The sequence below is a fragment of the Halichoerus grypus genome, chromosome 9 (genome assembly GCF_964656455.1).
Source record: "Halichoerus grypus chromosome 9, mHalGry1.hap1.1, whole genome shotgun sequence".
In the NCBI taxonomy this organism is placed as follows: Eukaryota; Metazoa; Chordata; class Mammalia; order Carnivora; family Phocidae; genus Halichoerus; species Halichoerus grypus.
In genome coordinates, this window is record NC_135720.1 from 3,346,865 (window position 1) to 3,367,765 (window position 20,901).

The 20,901-nt window shown below is 49.5% G+C and overlaps 1 protein-coding gene across 6 annotated transcripts in view; it reads left to right on the plus strand.

Moving 5' to 3' along the window:
- Nucleotides 1-413: 413 nt before the first annotated feature.
- The window catches only part of PDE10A (phosphodiesterase 10A), a 577,666-nt gene continuing 557,178 nt past the window's right edge, over nt 414-20,901 (plus strand). For 4 of the 6 annotated variants that reach the window (XM_036122880.2, XM_036122883.2, XM_036122888.2 and 1 more), the window contains exon 1: nt 414-1,156. In XM_036122880.2, coding sequence (XP_035978773.1) covers nt 1,115-1,156 — 42 coding nt within the window. In that variant the 5' untranslated portion in view covers nt 414-1,114. Of the gene's footprint in view, nt 1,157-1,960; nt 2,430-20,901 lie in introns of those variants that run through there. The other 2 variants (XM_036122882.2, XM_036122885.2) reach the window with 1 other exon arrangement.

Below are 20,901 nucleotides of genomic sequence, written 5' to 3' on the forward strand. Positions count from 1 at the left end.
CCTCGCGGACTGGTGGTCCCCGCGCGCGGGCATCCATCCATTCACTGCGATTCTCTGAGCCCAGCGCGGCCCTGAGACTCCGAGCGAATCTATGAATGGGGAGAGGCAAGAGAAGCAACGTCTGCTTCCACTCCCCGCTTCCCCGCCCCCTCCTCCGCCTCCCTCCAGACCGAGCGAGCCAGATACTAAGTGACAAGGGGCCGGGGCAGGCGGGGGGAGCACTGCGGGGGCGTGCAAGAGGGGGTGCAAGTCTGGCTGGAGACAGCACTATTTATATACTCCGGCGCTCCAGGACAAAGCGAGCAGATCAGAGTCCCCCCACCCCACCCCGGAGCCTCCCCGGCCCCTCCCCAGCGGCTCTGATTTCATTACCCCCCCCCCCCCCCGGGGGCGGGCTGGCAGGTGCGGGGGTGGGAGCCGTCTCCGAGCCAAAGGTCCGGCCGCTGACGTCGGAGCGCCCGCTCCTGTCAATGAACGGCAGCGGCAGCCTGGGGACTCGTGTGGCAACGAGGCTGCAGACGTCATCGCCTCCTGTTGGACGCGGGGGGTGTCCGAGCCGCAGCTCCGGCTTAAAGGAAAACTCTCCAAGTTCCAGGCAGCCAGGGAGAGTCGTTCCCGGGAGCACATGCACCCCCGAATGCCCAGTGTGCGCGGCGCAGAGCCTGGCACACGCGCGCACACACGCACACACGCGCGAGCTCACACTCGCACTCGTGTTCTCCCTAGATGTGCGGGTGCAAACTTGCGGCCGCAGAGAGGATGAGCTGAGATGGACCGGTCTTCGTTGGTGCCCAGAGTGCTCCACGCGGCTTCCCTGGAGATCCCGGGGGTGGGGGGCGGTAGGGAAAGAAGAACCCCACACCGGCGTGGAGTTGTCTCCCCCTTTGCTGAGGAGATCTGCGCGAAACCCAGGGCGCCCGGAGCCTTTGGAATATGCCTGCTGAGCGGGGCGGAAGGAGCTTCTTGGGCAGGTCCCGAACTTGGGCCCCCGGCCTCGCTTGGCAACTTGCTCTGCGCAGTTCTCAATGGAGCCCTGGACCCACCGTGTTCCTGGCCGGTTGACTTCTTTTTTCCTTCCGTTTCCCTCTCTCTTTTTTAAACGTACCAACTTGAAATGAAGCGAAGAGCAGACCCGCGCCTCAGCACACTTTGGCGGGTAAGTTGATAGTTGCTTTTACCTATTATTTAACCCTTGAGAGTCCAGAAAAACTTAACTCTGACCTTTTTCCGACTTCCCCCCCCATCATTTCCGTCCATCCTTTCTGGCATTAAGACGGTGCGCGTGTGTGTGGTTTGGGGACATGACTGCTTTGGAGGAGGGCTGGCTAGTGGGCTTGGGGAAGAATAAACCTGAGTCTGTAAGGCTCAAGGGGCTGCACAGGAGGTGAGAGAGACTGCAGCCAACCCCAGCGCTGAGCGATTGCCTCCGGGCTGCAGCCTGACCGGAGTTCGCAGCTCCAAGTTCCCTGCGAAGGCTGCCCCCCAGCTGCAGACCGCATTCGCGGTGATGCTAGCCTGGCAGGTGCTTGATGGAGAAGCTAAGAGGAGCTGCTGGTGCTCCCAGCCCCTTCCTTGCTCCCTTCTTGGCCTCCCTCCCGAGTTCTGGATGGGGGCAAGATCCCCCTCCTCCTCTTTCCATCCCTCACCTCTGCTGCCACTCTTCTTGCCCCTCCACCCCCCACCTCTCCCAACCCCTTTTCGCAAAAGCCTACATGATGTCATGGGGAGGAGGATTCCGAGTCTCCAGCACCTGAAGGCATCACTATATTGCGTTCTGCAGCATTTTATTTTCTTCATTCCACCCAATTTTCCTTGCAATCCATTGAAAACATCCCCCACCAAACATCACAAGCAGTGCCCCCCTCCCAGAACCCCACTCCTGCATGAATAGACAGGGCCAGGGGTCCCAATACAGAGCATCCCACCTCACCCCCTCCCAGATTAGGAAGAAATCAGCAGAGGGGCCCGAGGAGCCTCTCCTCCCTGGGTTCTGAGCTCTCCTCCCCTCTCAGCTTACCCTTCTAGTGGAGAGAAGAAGAGGAAGGAGGAAGGAGGGAGCGCGCCAGCGAGCGCAAACAGCCCCCTAGACGTAGGGCAGCTCTGCCTAACAGACTGTGGGATCTCTGTGCCCTTCCCTGCCTCCTGCCTTCCCTGCCTCTCCAAAGGGCCTGCCCTCCATCTCCCTCCCTGGTCTCTACTCCCCACCCCTTCCGTCCTCGCTCACTCCCCTCCACCTAACCCCACCTTCACTCTCCTCTCCGAGGGGGGAGGGCCGGGGGTGGGAACAGAAACCCCCAAAGCCCCAGCCCAGGGCAGAGAGATGTCGAAGAAACGCAAAGCCCTCGAGGGTGGAGGAGGTGGAGGAGAGTCCCTGAGCCCAGAGGAGGAACCCGCTGCCTGGTCTGGGGGCCGCGGCCGCCAGGAGCAAGGTAGGGGGAGGGGGAGGAGGAGAGGAAAAAGGAGCGGCCGGGAAGCCTTTTGGAGTTGAGATCCTCTGCAGGAATGCTCTAGCCGGTCTTCGTCACAGCTTCCCATGTCAAGGCAACTTGAGTAGACTTTTTCCCCCCACAAATGGGATTTTACTTGTGTCTTCAGGCAATTGGGGGTAGGGTGGGAATGAGCTGATTCAGCCGGTGCTGGAGACCCAAATTTGGGAGAACTTGAGGCTCTGTGGGGAGAAATGGAAGGTGGGGGTGGGATGGGAAAGGAGGCAGGAAGAGGCCAGGGAGGTGTGGAGTGGGGGCTGCTGACCATTTCCCGGTCCTCTGCCTGCCTTGTCCTGTGCACTGGTGTTACAGACCATCCTGTGGATGTATAGGTTGCATGGCTGTCTGCGTGCCCACAACCTGTGTCTAGAGGGTGGGGTGCCGATGCTGTCCCCCTCATGCCTGTGGCCGGGGAGGGAAGGCAGGGATGATGTTGCCTTCTCTCTTGCTTCTCCAATCCAGGGATGTTAAGGGTTGCGTCATGTTGAATCCTCACCCTTGCACAGGCAGGCCCTTTGCGTTCTACTGAAGTTAGAGGGGAAGGTTTGAAGCAAATCTGGGGATGTGTTGTGATTCCAAGGAGAGCTGTTGTGATAAGAGCAGTGAGGCACTCCTTTCCCTAGAATAATACCAAGGAAAAAGTGAAGATGGGAAATTTCCTATGCAAACAAAAGTAATACCTGGGTATCTGATTTCCACATCAAAGAAACCCAAACAGACACCTTTTATTTCACTTAAATGATTGTGGATTTGGTTAAAGGTAAGCCCAAAGGAACCAGTCAAGCTTTTTCTGGGCTGTCATTAAAAGACAAAGGAAAAATGACCCAGATGCAAATATTTTGCTGTTGGTTAATTGTGGAAGAAGAGATGGAAGGGTTCATGGGGAGGTGGGGGGTGGGATCTGGATCCGGGCAGGTGGAGGAGTTCTTCTGAGCGTTTGCTTTCCTTTCTAGAACTGAGCCTTGTGGTCTTGCTTGGTGGCAGGGGCAGGTCTGAACAGAGCACCAGGAGACATGGGCGTGTGTCTCCAAAATGGAGTCATGGCTCTTCTGCCCTGACGTCATAAGAAACACAAAGTCACCAAGTCCTTCCTGCACAAAAGACATGAATCTCTGCGTCCACTGGGAACATTTTGCATGGTTTGTGTGTGTCAAGGTAGAGGTTAGGTGTAGGCTATCCCTGGACAGTGCATTTTGGATTTGATAGAAATAGATGAGAGTAGTGTTGTCCGTTTACCTAGAAATAGGTTGTATTTTAGTGATTGCCCATATTTTGACTTTATTTGCTCAGTTTTGATCTGAGAGCAAAAGTCAGTACATTTCTTAAATTAATTTTACTGGAAAAATGGCATTTGCTAATAAATTCAAATATTGCAAATGGCTTTATCTGAAGGGTTGGTATTTTTCCATCTTTGGGGAGAATAATTTGGTATCACCATGAGTATTTGACACATTCCTCGGCTCTGTCTCCAGCATCTGGTTTTGGCCTGAGGGTTACTCTCAAAGATGCGTACCACGTTCTTCTGCTTAAACAACTATGAAATAATCTATGGGAACTGACGTCATTATCATGGTAAATAACAACACGGGACCGTTTTATGGCATTTTAATAATTAATGAATACATGACTTCCGGTTATAAAAGAAATAAGAATTGTCTTTTAACAGACCTATCTCCTCTTTTTTTGTGGGAATGCGTGGTATTTCAACTTAAAAAGGTATGCTCTGGAGGTCCTCTACTAATAGTAGCAACTAATTTGCTCATTCCCCAGTGCAATAGGACCCGGCAGAGAATATATTGCAAGTCAGGATGGGCGACATGAAGTACCTATATCCATATTATGCAGAGATTATAATAATTTTGAAACGACTTGTTGTACAAATTGGTTTTGTTCTAGAGCTTACAAATATCTAATGATTTCACTGTATCCTTTGTATCTGGCAAATAAAAATGCCACTTGGTAATCGCCTGTGAGGATGTAACTGTAGAAACCATTAAGACTGTAAACACTCAACTACTGTATTATGATGAATGCATTTATTTGGGAAATGGTAGCCAGGGCACAAGCCCAAAGTGGTGGCAGATCATCTCTGTATATGGCAGGACGTATGGCTGAGCACACTGTGACCGCGGGAGACGGGGAGGCCAGGTGAGACCCGGCGTGTGAGTGCCCTGTGGTTCTGCTCATGCACCCCCACGCGAGGCCAAGGGCCTGGATCTCCTCCACCTCCCCAACGCAGTGCTGTTCTTGTTTTTCCTCCGGGTCTCTCAGCCAGACTTGACAGTATGCGCACTGGAGAACAGAGGAAAATATTTACATCAGTCTAGCTGACCTTGAATGTCAGAAGGGGCTTCTTTTAAGTCTAGTGACTTGGAAGGCCAATGTGTTTGTTCGTTTTAACCATCGAAAGTATATTATAGCGTGTATTAAATTAAGGCAATTGGAAATTAAATTTCAGTGGTAGTCATTGATTATAAGACCATCTGTCAGCAGGTTGGCTTGATCCAAAGTTTTAAATAGCTGATAAGTATACAGGCTACCTGGAGAGAAGATGGTGGGGACTCGGAACCTAGGAACAGAAATCCATCATGCCTTTTCATGCCCTTACCTACCACCAATCTATGCCAGGGTGCACACAGTTCCCAGTCATGGCTGGTGGGTATTCGCCTCAGGTCCGACATGGATATTTCCTGGTTATTGTGTTGTAATGGCTCCTGCCCTCTTTATAGGTTCTGTTCAGGAGATCCCTTATGGGGATGAAGGTAAGGTCCTACCTGGGTCATGGTGAACACCATGGATGGTGTTGGTTTTCTCCTCGACTGTGATCACTCCATCCTATTTCATTTAGCTGAGTAAAGAGGAAAAGGAAGTGCGTTGTCCTAGCTTTGGCTGGACGTTTCTTTGGATGTCCATTGAAATTATCTGACCTGTGTGCATGTGTAAGCCTGCACACACACCTGCTTGTGTGTGCTGTGTGTGTGTGTAAAGTCACGGCCAGAATACTGTCCCCTCATGGGTCCCAGCTGAGTCCAGTATGTGTTCAGATTATACTGATGAAAGATATTTGCATAAAGTGTTCAACTTATAAAGATTTTGTCTTTACAACTAAGAGTTTGGCGTGCCAACGGACAATGCCCGCCACGGTTTATGCTTTGCTCTGCTTCTACTTTTCTTCATTGCTTTGAACTTAGACACAAGAGGATGTCCCGATGTTCAGTTAGCTGTGAAGATGATGGCTCTGTTGAAGGCCGTATGGGAAAGTCGGTGACGAAAACACTGAATAATTTCATTGATTGATCTTATTCCACGGGAAGATACCCGGATGTTTTCCATTCTTTTCACATTCTCTTCATTTTAGTTCCTTTCTGAGGAATTATTCTTTACTTGGAAGCTGGTTTGACCACAAGACATGTCATTAGCCACCGTGTGCTGAGGCACAGTGGGAAGCCCAGTTTCCCCAGCCTCACTCTGGTGAGAAGCCTGCTCTCCTGGCCTGTCCATCTTCCCACCCTTACCCTGATTATTGTGTATTGTTTCGTCCTCTAGCTTGCACTCTTATTTCTTTTGGGATTATTTTTGAATGAAAATGATGTCTGTTGTTCATTATGACATTCCATACATCTAATGAGTGTTTTAAACATAAGTAGTTTCTATTTTTGATGGAATTGGCTAAGATCCCATCTAATGCAGTTTTCCAGATTCCTGCCACGGCAGAGTCCCCTGAAGGGGAGCCTCTGTATGGAGGGGAGCTAGGGCAGGTCTGGATAGGAACTACGGCCTACTCGCAGTTCACATTCCCTAGGCTTCCTGAGCTGCAGGGAAGCCGACTATGGGGAGCTATTCCTTCCTCCGATGAGTGAATGCCTGGAGCAAACATATGGTCTCCTACACTGTGTATCTCCTTGACATCACAGTGGCATTTGGGTTGTGTGGCTTCCCTGTATTATTAATGGGTCCTTGGTTTGGAGGGCATTCTATGGCTCTAAAACTCATTACAGATAAACATCTAGATTGTTAACTGGCTTACATCTCCATGACCCCCCTGACACCAGTTGGAATGATTTTTTCCTAACAGATTAATTTTTTTAAATAATTGACTAGATTGTTATTATGAAAAAAATCTTTTAAAGGGTGATTTATAATCACTAATAGAAAAGAGTGGGCATGACCTCTGGAGGAAGAACTGATGCTGAAGAACATTCTTTCAGAAGTTTGAGAGCAAAGAGCTGCCTGTTCAGGTATTTTTTATAGTTCTGTTAGCTTCTCTGGCTCCCACCAGAAGGGCCATTGCAGTTTTGGGCACCAGAGATGCTGGAGGAGAGAGGAGAATGGGAGTCGAAGACTTCTTACAGTTGAACCAGAAAGGAAATAACACGTGTCTGGAAAACAAAAGGCACCCTGTTGTGTGTCTCCTCGTCCATAACTTTAGAAGGTTGAACTGGATGACCTGGATGGTCAAACCTCTAAGACTTGGTTGTGTTGGTGTGAAGAAATGGACAGATCGCACTGGACCGCAGACTCTGTGGTAACTCACTAAGGGGGCCGAGTGTCTGAAACGATAAAAGTGCTAAGTCCCACGCATACGCAACAATCACTGACAAAGCGTTGGACTTTGCTGTGACTTCATTACAAACGTCTGAAGTATACGGGGAGGAATGATTGTTATTACATACAAGAAAAACCCAGCATCCGCTGATAATATGTTAATGCAATCTGTCCTGCTCTCTGCTTTATATGAAGCTCTTTTCTTGCCCATTTCCTCCAGGCTTCCTTATTCAGTGTGTGTCTGATTGTCAGGTTTCTGAAGTCATTGTTATTTAATTGTCTGAAATGTAATGCAGAAGAATTTCAAAGTGGAACTGAAGTGTTGCCAATGACAGGATTTCATGATGTCCCTGAGAGTGACGCTGGGAACAGGGCCACGCCTGTGCGAAGCCACTGGAAATGAGTTAGGCTTTCGTCTGAAGAAAGAACAGCCACAAGGAGTATCCAGTGTCCCCACTCCTATATATTTTATGCCATTTGATTCTCTTTGGCAAACATCTTTGGAATAAGCACTGCACCTGTGCTAAGTGCTGGCTACACGGGGTCCTCAGGGACGGGCATGGCCTCGGGGTCACTGTGGGGATGCGAGGTCTCACTCGTAGGACAAAATGCTCTCTGAGATTTTCTTATTTTGCTTTTTTTTAATCATCTGCCTCTCTCTAGGAGAATATATTTTTGATAAAGGCAGAAATATTTTTTCTTTCTTTCTTTCTTTCTTTCTTTCTTTCTTTCTTCTTTCTTCTTTTCCTTCTTTCTTCTTTCTTTCTTTCTTTCTTTTTTCTTTCTTCCCATTGTGTACTTCTAGAAGTTAGAATTTAGAATAAAGCCTGGAAATAGTAAGTCCTCTGTAAATATTTGCTGAACAAATGTGCGAATGAATGATTGCACTCCCCTTTTAATGGAACTTTTCTGTGGATGTAGGATGCACAGAAGGTATTACAGAAAAAGGTTAAGGCAGACTTTTAGGGGAGCCTATAGATGGACTCCATGCCCCCCGCTGTCCCTGCTTTGGTCCATCTGTGTTGTGAGGTGCCACTCAGTTACAAGTGGTGAAATCCAAAAAGAAGGAACTACAGATGAAGGGTTTTTCAGGAAGGTTCTGGAGCAGTGCATGGACTTCAGGGACAGTCACAGATAGAGTGGTGGGACCCACAGCCTTGGACTTGGCTCTTTCTCCTACCTCATCCATTCCCCCCAGATAACAAGGTCAACAATAGGTCAGTCCCTTATGACCCTGAGCAGCGGCACCTGCTAGCCCAGCCGAAATAGCCCAAAGACAAAATTTCTCATTCTGTGATAGGGTAGGGTCTCTTTCTCTAAGAGGTTGTGCATCAAACAGGACAGCCACCCCCTCACTGAGACAGGCAGCCCCACTCCTGCCCCTTCTCCCATCAGGAAATCACCAGCACTCCTTTTATTCTCTAGTAAAATTACGCACCAATGCTCTCCTTCGCCATGAAGGGCTGCCACACTGTGGTCCCAAGGGAGACCCAGTGAGCTAATAGAGGCCCCAGTGGTGTGTCAACTGAAAATTTCGACACACAGGTAAGCTCTGATATCTGCGTTCACCCTATTCCTTCCTTCCAGGTTCCCCACCTTTCAGCTAAGTGGACAAGTACTTTCTGTGATTGTTTACGAAGTTTCCTCTTCTGAGAGCTTCTTTCTCCATTTGGTGTCTTGTTATGGAAACCTTAAGCATCCGTGGAGGCCCCTCCTCATTTCTGCCTCCTCCATGAAGCCAGGGCCACCTCCACCAGGGAGGCACCTTTTCCTCCCGAGTCTGGAGCTCTGGGTGGTGTCCTCGGCTCACACCACATTCAGTATGGCATGAGGATCACGGTTCAGTAGTTTTTGAACCCCTCTTCCTCCCATTGGCCTGAAAGAGTCCAGAGAAAAGGAGTGTGTTACAGACACATGGTGTAGTCCATAGAGTAATAAGTTATCACTTGTCCAAAATGTATGCATGGGGGGGGGGGGGCAACCTGGAGAAACAAAGCCTCACACTTGTGCATTGATTAGAAGCTCTGTACTAATTACCAGGGATGGTCTCTGCATGGTGTGGGAAAGCAATTAAAAATTACCATCAACTTTGATAGCATTATTTAAGAATAATTTTGTAATTTAATAGACTGAATCATGTGGTGCTTTGGAGATGATAGAAAATGTAAGGATAAGACTTGTTTTGCTTCAATGACGTCTTTACAAGGTGGATAGTTGATAAGCAAAAATGCTTAAGTTTCGTTAGGAAACTCTGTCTTGTTGAAGAAGGAAATTGACCAGATGTCCAAGAGGATGAGTTGCACTAAAGAACAAACACCTTGCATGAAAAATTGCATTAGTGTATTTATAAGTAGCGCCAAGTCATTCCACACGTATTTGGATATTCCCGAAAGTTCCGTCCCTCCCCGCCCTGCCATCACTGGGTCAGGGACTCCCCGCCCTGCTGCTCTGTCCCACCTTCTCATGAGCCGCACATACCTTTATATGCCACGAACTTGGGTGTTTCTTCAGAACATTGCGTGCTTTTTTTTTTTTTTTAAAGATTTTAAGCTTTTGTTAATGTAGTACATTCGTGAGTCGATCCCAACTAAGTTCATTAGTGAACCTTTTTATCTTTCACTCATAAAACATGTGCAGAAGTGCTGTAACATTTTGGAATGGCCTCAACCAGTGTTTCTCAGATGGTGGGTAGTAACCTATTTGTGAGTCATGACATCTATTTTTAGTGAGTCCCAACCAGATTTCTAAAAACTGAATGGAATGGGGGAGAAGGCAAGGAGAGGCTGAGGGGGCAGGAGGGGAGGAGGGGCCAGCGTAGGGGTGGTGGTGGGGAGGAGTGAGGAGAAGAGTGGAGAGGAGAAGAGGAGGGGGAGGAGAGGGGAGAGAAGGGGAGAAGAGCGGGGGAGGGGAAGAGGAGAGGAGGAGGAGGGGAGGGGAGGGGAAGGACGGGAGGGCCAGAGGGTCAGAGTGAATCCAGCAGACTGGGCAGGTATTATTTAGTGACATGTGTGTATATTTGGTCTATTGTAAAATAAATTTCCTACTGTGAGTTGAAAAAGTAGTAAAATCGTGGGTCTGGACCGTATTTGACAGGTACCTTGGTAACAGTTGTGGCATGATGCCAGAGTTGTTGTGGCCTCTTGGTGAAAAATGATACATTAAAGCAAATCTCTGGATCAAGGATCATCTCCCTAGGGCTCTGTGCCTTAAGAATGCGTTAACATAGTAGGACCTGCAAGGCCTCCACCCCCTGGTGTGTCCTGACAGGGCAGCCCTGCTCCCAGCCCTCCCCAGGGTAGCTCCTGGGATGTGCCTCCAAGGCTTCCGTGTGAACTTTGGCTCCCCAGCTAGACTGAAAACAATTTTAAGAGCATGATCAAGTCTTCAGTCCTGTTTTTCTTCTAGGAAGGAGCGCAGAGTAGGTTGTCAACAGATGACTTTATGTTCATGGCTGCGACTGGAACACACCTGTGTGGTGGATCCCACAGGGAAAGGTGGGAGGAGGGCCACCAGGAGGACAGATGGGAAGGTCCACCCTTGGGGTGCTCCTGGCAGGGCGGCTCAGACAGCCGGGCGTGGGGCGCTTGGAGGGATCGGCGGGAACCCCTCTCCTCCTGGCACACAGTCAGTCCTCATGGGCAGGGAGAGTCTTGTTTCCCCGCGGCTCCATCAGTGGGAGGAACCAACTGTGCCCCACCTGACACCACAGAATGAAAGGCACACTCTCCTTCCAAAGATCATTTCTGTGCTCTTGAAAACTTTTCACGTCTAATTCTCAATCTGTATGTGCTTGGGTGGTATTTACCTGTTTTTTTTTTTTTAAGTGAGATTCTTTTAGGTGTCCACTGATACAGAGCGTCACCCCCCCCCCCCCCCCCGCCCAGAGCCCAGGAGGCTGGACTTTAGCGCCCCCCCATTTATGCCACGATTGGTGCATTGTCAGGTATCACTTGCTATTTTATACTTTAAAATGTTTAACGTTAAATGCAGTGGGTACATACAGTTCTTTACTTTTCCCCTTCAAGTGTGAAATCTCACCAGTCTAGATTGGATAGGTAAAGAGGTAAAATAATGAAATAAATCAAGAAATGCTTTGTGGCTATCTACATGCCAATACACAGAAATTAATGCCAAATCATCTTCGGAAATGTTTGGTACAGCTATGGCGTTCAGAACGCAGGCCTGACGATTTAAACTTTCCAGTTCTCTTTTTAAAACTAGAGGCAGTAAATTACTATTATTTTACTCCCTGGCCACTCAACTTGGTTCTTAACTGATGAGGCACCATTAACAATCTGGTCTGAGTGTGGATGGAGAGAGAGAGAGAAGAGAAAATGAGTTCACCATCACACAGTCTCATGTTCACTGTGTGCGAAGCACCAGCCCCTTAGATGGCCGACAGGCAAGGGCGCGTTTTCCAGCCCCTAAGGAATTTACAGTCTTTACAGGAAGATAAGAATGTGTTACACGAGCCATTAAGCGAGTAGCTTCATGGAAGCCATCCAAAGGGTCACAGAGGCTTCTGGAAGGGAGTGATCCATTTCTTGCAGGCTGGGTTGAGTTGAATCATCTTGACATGTTCATGAGGCGGCAAGGAGCCATTCCTCATGCACAAGCTTTGGATTTAACAACCGGAGTCCATTTCTGCAACTTTCCCTTCATTTAGAAGAGATTTCTTTAGGACAGCTTTCACTGGACTCAGTAAGGCTCACCGAAAACCCTTGTTCTGATCATGTTTCCTTCAATGTGCTCTTTGTTGCTACAATTTTTAAAATTTACTCTTGAATAAAAAGTAAATGTAATTTGTAAACATTGAAAAGATACAACAGGTATAAAATATGTTTTCTTTTGTGTTTTCTTTTTAGGATTGCTTCCCACTCCTTTTCATTATAGATCCTGCCCGTTTCCTCTAACTTTATTCTTAACAAAGCTTATCCTTTTTTTTAATTGCTCTTGTAAATGGAATTATTTTCCCCATTAATTTTTTTAGACTAGTTTCTTGTCTATGGTGAACGCCATGGATATTTTTGTAAACTGCTTTTTAAATCTTGACATGATCTCGAACTTACAGAAAAGTTGCAAGTACAGTAGAACGGCCTTGTTTTTTTTCCCAGAGCCATTACCCTGACTAAATATTTAGTGTGCACTTCCTACCAACCAGGGCAGGCTCCTACATGAATGCGACCCAGCCACCCAAGCCAGACTGGTCATGGGTCCATTGCTACCATGCAGCCCTCAAACCCCACTCACATTTTGCCAGCCGTTCCCATAGCATCCTTAGTGGCAAAGGATCGGGTCCTGAGCCACCCATGGCCCCTGTCCTTGGTGTCCTCCAGTCTGGAGCAGTTCGCCGGTCTCTCAAAGACTTGCAGCACCTTGGTGTTTTTAGAGATTATGACCAAGTTATTTTGTAGAACGTGTCTTGGTTTGAGTTTGTTCTGATGTGTCCTCATGGTTAGATCCTCCCATTGGGAGGAATATCCTAGAAATGGTGCTGTGTTTTCCTTATTGCATCTCAACAGATGGCCCGAGAGTTAGGTTTGTCCTATTACTGACGGTGTCCACCTTGACCACGCGTTCATTTGATTAAGGTAGTGTGTTCCAGTTTTCTCCATTATAAAGTTTCACTTTCCCCCCTTCTGAGCAGCAAGGAATTTGTGGGAAGGTAGTTTGATCCATTCTATTCCTCTTCAAACTTCCAATTATTCACTTGTTGATTTATCTGAATTTGGACTCTGGCTCTCCTTATTCACAGGTTGTAATACATTACGGCCACTATTTATTTTGAGGCTCAAATCGTCCCCGATTTGGCAAGTGCGAGCTCCTTCGAGGTAGCTTCTGTATCTTTGGACAAATACATGTCTATCTCAGTCTTGATCTCTTTCTCTGTGTCTTCCTACGTGGAGAGACCGAGACATACACACACGTATAAACACGTTCACATCTCTAGTTTTTTCTATATTTATCTATATTCAAAACCAGGAGTTCATGCCAACACTATCATTCTAATCCACTGTCTCAGGGTTCACTCTAGGTGTTTCTTTTCTCACTCTCTTCTCTGACCGTGAGAAACCCGTCCAGCTGCATCTACACCTATGCCATCTGAGGAATTCTCTTCCCTCACTGCTGCCACCGCTCCCCTGTGTGGACACCGTCCTCACGCATCCGGGCGGTGACGCGAAGAGCTGGTCCAGCACAGTGCTGCCCTTGGCCTTCGCTGAGCTGCCTGTCTGGCCCCATCTAATGACCTGAGGACTGAGTTGTTCAGGAATGGGAAGAGGAAGGAGAAGAGGAGGAGGGGGGCAGAGGATGTTTGCACGCTGATTCTGTATACTTACCTACCACACTGATTTCTTACGTCATTTATACTTGCTCTTCAGATTATTTTTTCAAGCACCTAGGTGATCAGTTACGACTAATGGTGACTTGACCTCCTCTCTCCAAGTGTGATACTTTGTATTCTCCTCATCTGAGGGCGGTGTTGCCTGATACTTCCAGAATGTCATGATAGTAACAATGGTAAAGATGTTGTGGGGATGCTTCTTCTGTTCTCTCACTTACTTAAGTGCTGGCCTTTGGGAAGAGACAGGAGACCTCATCAGCCTGATTATTCCTAAACTCGAACCTGGCTCCATCAGGCCCCTGTACCCAGCCATGGGCGGGATTCCCAGCGACTGTAAGGCAACCCTCCCCACGGTCTGTGGGCCCCCTGTGCTCCAGCTTCACCGCCTTCCCCAGCCTTGCCTCAGGACTTTTGGTAACAGCAGCATCAGGAGTGGATGTTGGATGCAGAATTTTTGTCAAATGACTTTCTACCTCCAATAGATATATTCATGTGATTTTTTGCTTTTGATCTGTTAATCGCTTCAAAACATTTAAAGCTCCCCATTCACTAGGAAGTTCCCGATTAAGTACAACTGAGGTTTTTCACACCACTTGGTCAGGCCAAGTGACTCAGAGAATCCCATGAATTGAATATATTTCTCTATCCCTCTCTCCCTGTCCGGCACCTCACCACGGTAAACACCTTGTGCTCCTCCTTGGCCGAAAAAATGATCAGGATCTTTGGCTGATTTTCTAGAAATGCCTTTGGGTAAGACACGGCCACCATGACAGAGGGTCATTTAGCCAGAGCCAACTGAGTCGTTTGGGCGTGTTCAGAAGGCTTTCTGCGCACGCTCCATCCACGTGCATGACTCCGTCCCACACAGCCTGGTGGGTTTGGGTCTGGATGTTTTGTGAAGTACGAGGATGCATTTGTTTTAATTAAACCCGACTTTCATGCTGGTACGCCCTGACTCTCACGCCTCGTGGTGAGTCATCGTTGCCTTGCGTGTTTCTCTGAACCCTTCTTCCGAGCTGTCGCCTCTGCGTCGTTTCCATTGGATTAGGGACACTGTCACAGATCAGCCCACTTAGTTTCAACCTTTTGGTGCCACTTTCCTATAGGTTTTGGATGACTACTATTCTCTTTTCCCACGTGGTCTCCTAATCTGGGATTTCTCTGTCGCAGTTTCTCGCCTCTAAGCGTATGTGCGCTTAATAGTCCCATACAGATTACGTGTTTGGGGAAGGTTAGCAGAGTGTAATTTTGGGGGATGCTATTATGAAACCTAGCAGGAGACAGAGTTTGTGGGGAAAACAGCTACCCACCTATTTACACATATAACGAAACCTGGGAATCATTTTCGCTGTGCATAAATGCGTGAAAGCTGATTAGACACCAGAAAAAGAACACTTGCACGATCGCTGGGCTGTCTCCCAGCCAAAGCTGGAGCCCGGGACAACAATTAAAATAGAGGCGTCTTTTATCTGGGGAAACACCCCTGACATCTCTCTCTTCTGCCCTTCATCTCTCTGCCATGCCACAGGGTGTCCAACCCCAGAGGAAGGTTAGGATCCAGCCCAGGAAGGCCTCCCATGTCTGTTTCGATAGACCTGTGGGATTCGCCTCCAGAGCTCTGTTCAGCACCATGTTCCCATGTTCAATCCCGTGTATCTGCACCTGCATTTCTACCCGGACTCATGCAAGGCACAGTTTATCTTGTGTCTGCTCAGATCAGCTTCTCCTGCTGAGCCCTGCCAGCCTACGGCCACACCATTCACCGGGTCACCCAACCCAGAAACCTTGGGTCATTTGTGACGGTTGTGTAAATTCTACCTCTGTAGCGCTTCAGTCCCCAAGGCACTTACACCTTCCCCGCTGCTGCTGTCCCAGTTCTGTCCCTCATCATCTCTCACTTGGAAGACTCGGGCCCCAGCTTGGGTTCACATGTTTCTCCTGCGCACCCTGAACTGCTGGACAGAGTGTTCTAAAATAAAACACGTCCATATTATGCCCTTGCTGAACTCACCTGCGGTGGCCGGTGTCCAGGGTCGAGTTTGGCAGAAGGGTCCTTCATTTGCCCCTCCTCGCCTCATCGCTCACCGCCTCTGACCCAACCCCATGCTTCAGACCTCTGGGCTCCAGCACCACCTCTCTGTTCCATCCATCTCCTCATCTGCCTGAAGAACTCTCTCCCGTTAATGGCCACAGAAATAGCTTCTCCTTTAGGAACGGTTTCTTAATTTCCTCAAGCAGAGGTTTTCACTCCTTCCCACATACTACCGGTGTACCTGATACATTCCCCTGATTATTGCATGAGTTGATCTGCATGCCCAGAACAAAATAAATGCTTAAGAAATATTTTAGCTGTATTTCATTTACATATCTATCTAGTGATTATTTGTGTCCATGGTTGTCCGCCTTCTAATTTGGACAGGGCTTGATAATAGGGACTGTGTCTCCCAGTGTTATATCCCTTGTGCCCAGGGCAATGACTGGCACGTAGTAAGTGTGCCAGGGATCTTTGGTGACGAGGGAGACAGGGGTCACAGCTAGTTTTGTGGTAAATTCTAGCATCACTCCAGTGGAGTTGGCTTGGCATTTTTAAAAAAACTATGAGTATTTCAGATATATTATGCCCAGATTTTCTCCCTATGTTTTAAAAGCATGTGGTAGGGGCACCTGGCTGGCTCAGTCGGAAGAGCGTGCAACTTTTTTTTTTTATGTTATGTTAATCACCATACATTACATCATTAGTTTTTGATGTAGTGATCCACGATCCATTGTTTGTGCATAACACCCAGTGCTCCAAGCAGAATGTGCCCTCTTTAATACCCATCACCAGGCTAACCCATCCCCCCACCCCCCTCCCCTCTAGAACCCTCAGTTTGTTTTTCAGAGTCCATCGTCTCTCATGGTTCATCTCCCCCTCCGATTTCCCCCCCTTCATTCTTCCCCTCCTGCTATCTTCTTCTTCTTCTTTTTTAACATATAATGTATTATTTGTTTCAGAGGTACAGGCCTGTGATTCAACAGTCTTGCACACTTCACAGCGAAGAGCATGCAACTCTTGATCTCGGGGTCATGACTTTGAGCCCCACATTGGGAGTAGAGATTAGATAAAAAAATAAAATCTTAAAAAAAAAATAAAAGCATGTGGTAAAACTGGTGATGAGAGAAAAACAGAATGGAAAATAATGATTAAAAGAGAAATTAGGGCCCATGAGAATAAAAACAGGCTGCTTACCCTCCTGGACCTTTCTTCTATCACCTGCAAAATGAGAAGTGGACGGTCCTTTGCTGCCTGAGACCTCTTCCAGATTGGAAGGATGCTGACTCTAAGTTGCCCCTGGTTGGCTTAGGGGGGATATGGGAACATGAATTATTTGAGTAGACTCTGATAATTCATTCCCTGTTGCTGCAGGTTTGATAACAAGGAAGTGAGTTCAATTTTATAGGGAACATTTATAGATAAAATGAGTAATTTCTTGGCACTAACAGAGAAAATAGTGAGACAGCGAGCTAAGAGAAGTCTTTGCCTCTGTGGATTTCAAACAAAGAGGTCACTGTCTTTGCTTGCTTGGGTTTCACCTGCCAGGAAACCAGGTACCTCTATGTGTGGCGGACACATCTTGGCTGTAGGTTCCTGCTCTGCCTTCCGTCTAACCTTGACGACCCGCTGTGACCCGGGGGTGTGAATCCAGAGTTATAGGCACAGCACGGGCCCTGAGAGTCTAGCCAGGCCAGGTGCCCGCAGGGGGCTTGCTGAGAGAGAGGCCTGCAGAGGGCAAGCAGCCGGTCTGCCCCAGGTGGTCCAGGAAGTGAGGCCTGGAATTCCTAGGCTTAAACGCCGGGGAAGGGGATCTGGGCGCTCACCTGCTAGGTGCAGGTGCATCCCTATGTTTGCAGGGTGCCTCGTCTGCGTGGCTTTGGGTCAGCATTTACCTTCTCTGGCCCTTTTCTTTATTGGTACAACTATTTGCCTCTGTTTCTGCTGGATGGTTTCAATAAAGCCTTCGCTCCAGTCCTCTGGGGTGTCCTTTATCCTCCCACTTATTGGAGGAAATTATGACCCAAAGATGTTACATAGCTTGTGTGAAGTCTCACAGCTAGTGGGAGTAAAGCTGGGATCTGAACCTGGAATTATTCCCCTCGTGATGTTTTTTTATTTTTTAATTTATTTTATTTTTTATTTATAATTTTTAAGATTTTATTTATTTATTTGAAAGAGAGATACACAGTGAGAGAGGGAACACAAGCGGGGGGGTGGGAGAGGGAGAAGCAGGCTTCCTGCCGAGCAGGGAGCCCGATGCAGGGCTCGATCCCAGGACCCTGGGATCATGACCTGAGCCGAAGGCAGACGCTTAACGACTGAGCCACCCAGGTGCCCCTCGTGCTGTTTTTTTAAAACACCAACTCATCCCCTCAGAACATGAAGCTAATCCACGCTAGGCCTGCACGAGTGTCCGCCCAGAGGCTGTCGGAGGGCTACTCCGGAGGCTGTGAAGCTGGGTCCGTGTGGAGCTTACCAGTGAAGAAGGCAGTGGCTTTACAGCCTGAGACTGGGAGCTGCCCTGGTTGGTATTACAAACACGGTTGCTCCTTCCGTGTGTAAGAGCACGTGCGTGTGTCCCTGTGTGCGAGAGTGCGAGACAGACAATAGAGGCTGGGGGAGAAGACACCAACACAACTCTTGATTAATTTTGAAAACTTGATTTCAAAGGGCAGAAGGGTTGGTTGCGTTTTTGTCAACATCTGAAAAATTACCACCACTAGTACATTGCCGTATGTCTACGATCAGGTAGTTAGACTAGTAGTTACAACCTAGGGATGTGTGTGTATATGTGTGTGTGTGCATGTACATGCATGCTTGTTTGATATTTTAACTCATGCAATAATCAGAGCCAGCGTACAGAACACGCATAAACTGTGGGGCCCAGTGGACAGCTAATTTGCTGGTCACACATGTGTCTCTGTTGAGGGCACAAAGGCTTGACCTAAAGCAGTCGGATTCTATCCACCCAGGGACTGTGACCATGAGCTTGATTGTCACTGCCTGGAGCCCCTCACTGGTCTTTGCATCATAAAGACATAGACAGAGACCGTTGATCTTCTGCTTTACCTGACTACACAGAACGGGATATGACATCACCCACAGTCCACCTGGAAGCTCATATTCTGACTAGTGTCATCCAGACACTCTACACAATGATGGAAACGTGCAGGGCTGGCATTCTGTGTTAGTTGATTAGAGACTGGGAAAACATCACGTCCGTTCTCAGGGCCCAATGGAAAACGTCTTCCTCCACGAATGTGTCGGATTGTGCATCCCACCTGAGTTGTGAGGCGAGGCGAAGCTGAAGGCGGAGCCAGGTGAGAGGAAGGGTTCAGTGGTGGGACAGGTAACTGGTTAGTAGTGCAGCGCCCCCCGCACCCCTGAGCTTCCTGCTGCCAGTGTCCCCTGCCATCCCGCCCCTCTGACCACTAGTCTGCACAGCTCCCCGGGGCATGGCTCTTGACGTCCTTCGTTGTGGGTTAAAGGGGTTCCCCAAAGGATGTGGCGACACCTGGTTGGTTTTCCTTGTGAGGGGTTTCCCAGCAGAGGGGCTGCTGCTCAGAGGACGAGCCTGGGAGCACATGAACCTGGGGTCAGAGCTCACGTGCATCATTGCTAGCTTGGAAACCTCGGGCCACTTACATCTGGGACTCCTCATCTGCCCGTGCTGTTGTGGGAATAACACCACATGTAGAATGTCTAGTGTGGGGCTTGGAGGGCAATACGGTGGGAGCAACAGTCACGCTGAAAAGTGACAAAGGGGTGATGTCTGGGCGTGCAGGCATGGGTGCCGGCTGGCATCTGGGGCTGGCGGCCCCCTTCACTGTCCGCAGACCACCTGTTCACCACATGTGATGCCCAGAGACAGAAGATGCGCATGGAGGCTACCAAGACCTGTGGGATTCCTGGAAGGAGAACTCACAGCAGGCCCCCTGGGCTTCCCTGTGAAGATAGCATGTCTTCCTTGAGGACCTGGGTTCCGTGGCAGCGCAGCCTGTGGGCTCCAGCAGAGCCTGACCCCGAGCCTCGCCGTCCAGCCCAGGGAATCTCTTCAGAGCCTGTGGACACGCTGCAGGGCTCTGGGTGCTTAGGGTGACAGGCCACCTTCTAGTAGTTTCCTGAGCTCTGAGGGGCCTGTCCAAGCAGACACGGGAGCACTGGAGGGCCGTTGATTGTGCAGCCTCAGTAACATCTGTGGGTAAAGGTCTAATCCAGTGGGTGCCATCCCTGCCCATTCACCTGTTATAATAATGTGCGCCTCCCCAGGTTTGCATAGCCCGGTAAGGGATGCACAGCACTCTCATGTGATTGTTCTGGGGGCCCTCACCCCCTTGTCTGGTAGGACGGGACCCTATTTTGCAAAGACAAAAGGTGAACAGCTGGTGTGGAGTCATCCCTCGTGATCTCACCCAGAAGACCTGAGGCCAGGCCACAGTTCCTGCACTGACTCAGAATCCGATCCGGGTGCTGGAATGCAGTGGGGCAAGCATCTTAGTGACCACTAGTAAATGAGTCCTGAACTATGGGCGCTCAGCGCCTGCATCCGTAGGGTCCCCGCCGCCCCTACCCTGGTGGCTGGCAGGCCCTGGCTGGATAGTGGTCCCAGGACTGGAGCTGGCTCTGCCCTGCTCACTGGCGATGCCACTGCCCCCCCCCCTCCTACCCAGCTAGCACACGGCCGACCATGGTGTGCTGTGGTACCCCGTGTGCACGCTCCTGGAGACCCTGCCGAGGCTCAGCCCTCCGCCGGCCCAGCTGTCTTCACCCTGAGCAGCCGCCTTCCTGCTCTTGGCCCATCACCCGTGAGCTTCCGCCGCATCTGCCGTTATCACTCGTGTCTCTCCCGGTCCCCTTCTCCCTGCGCTGCGGGGCGCCCACCCAGGCATACACCTCCCCCCGCCTTTCCAGCGGCCCCCAGGCCTCTGCTTGCTCCTTTTCTCTCCCATCTGCATGTCCTCCTGTCTCCTCCACCCTCCCCCCGACCTCCTGTATAACTTGGCTTAATTGCTGCTTTATTTTAAACATCTTCACTGGATTTCTGGCGATCCCCCAACCCGCCTGTTCATGACAACCGGCTCCTCCTTGTCCTCAGTGTTCTGGTATTTAATGAGGACATGTCCAGGGGTGGGCTCAACATTCTATCCCATTTGGAATTCAGCGGACCTCTTCATTTGAGGCCTTCTGTTTTCCCTCAGTTCTAAAACTGAGTTACTGTTTGTTGAGATGTTGTGTCTTCCCCTTGTCTCTTTCGTACCCCTCGCTCCCGCGGTCCTCCCCCTCGCTCCTGTGGTCCTCCCCCTCCCTTCAGCCGTCCTCCCCTTCCCTCCCGCGGTCCTCCCCTCACTGTGGCAGTCCTCCCCCTTGCTCCCGCGGTCCTTCCCCTCGCTTCCCCGATCCTCCCCTCGCACCCGCGGTCTTCCCCCTCCCTCCAGCGATCCTCCCCTCGCTCCCAGGATCCTCCCCATCGCTCCCACGGTCCTCCCCTCACT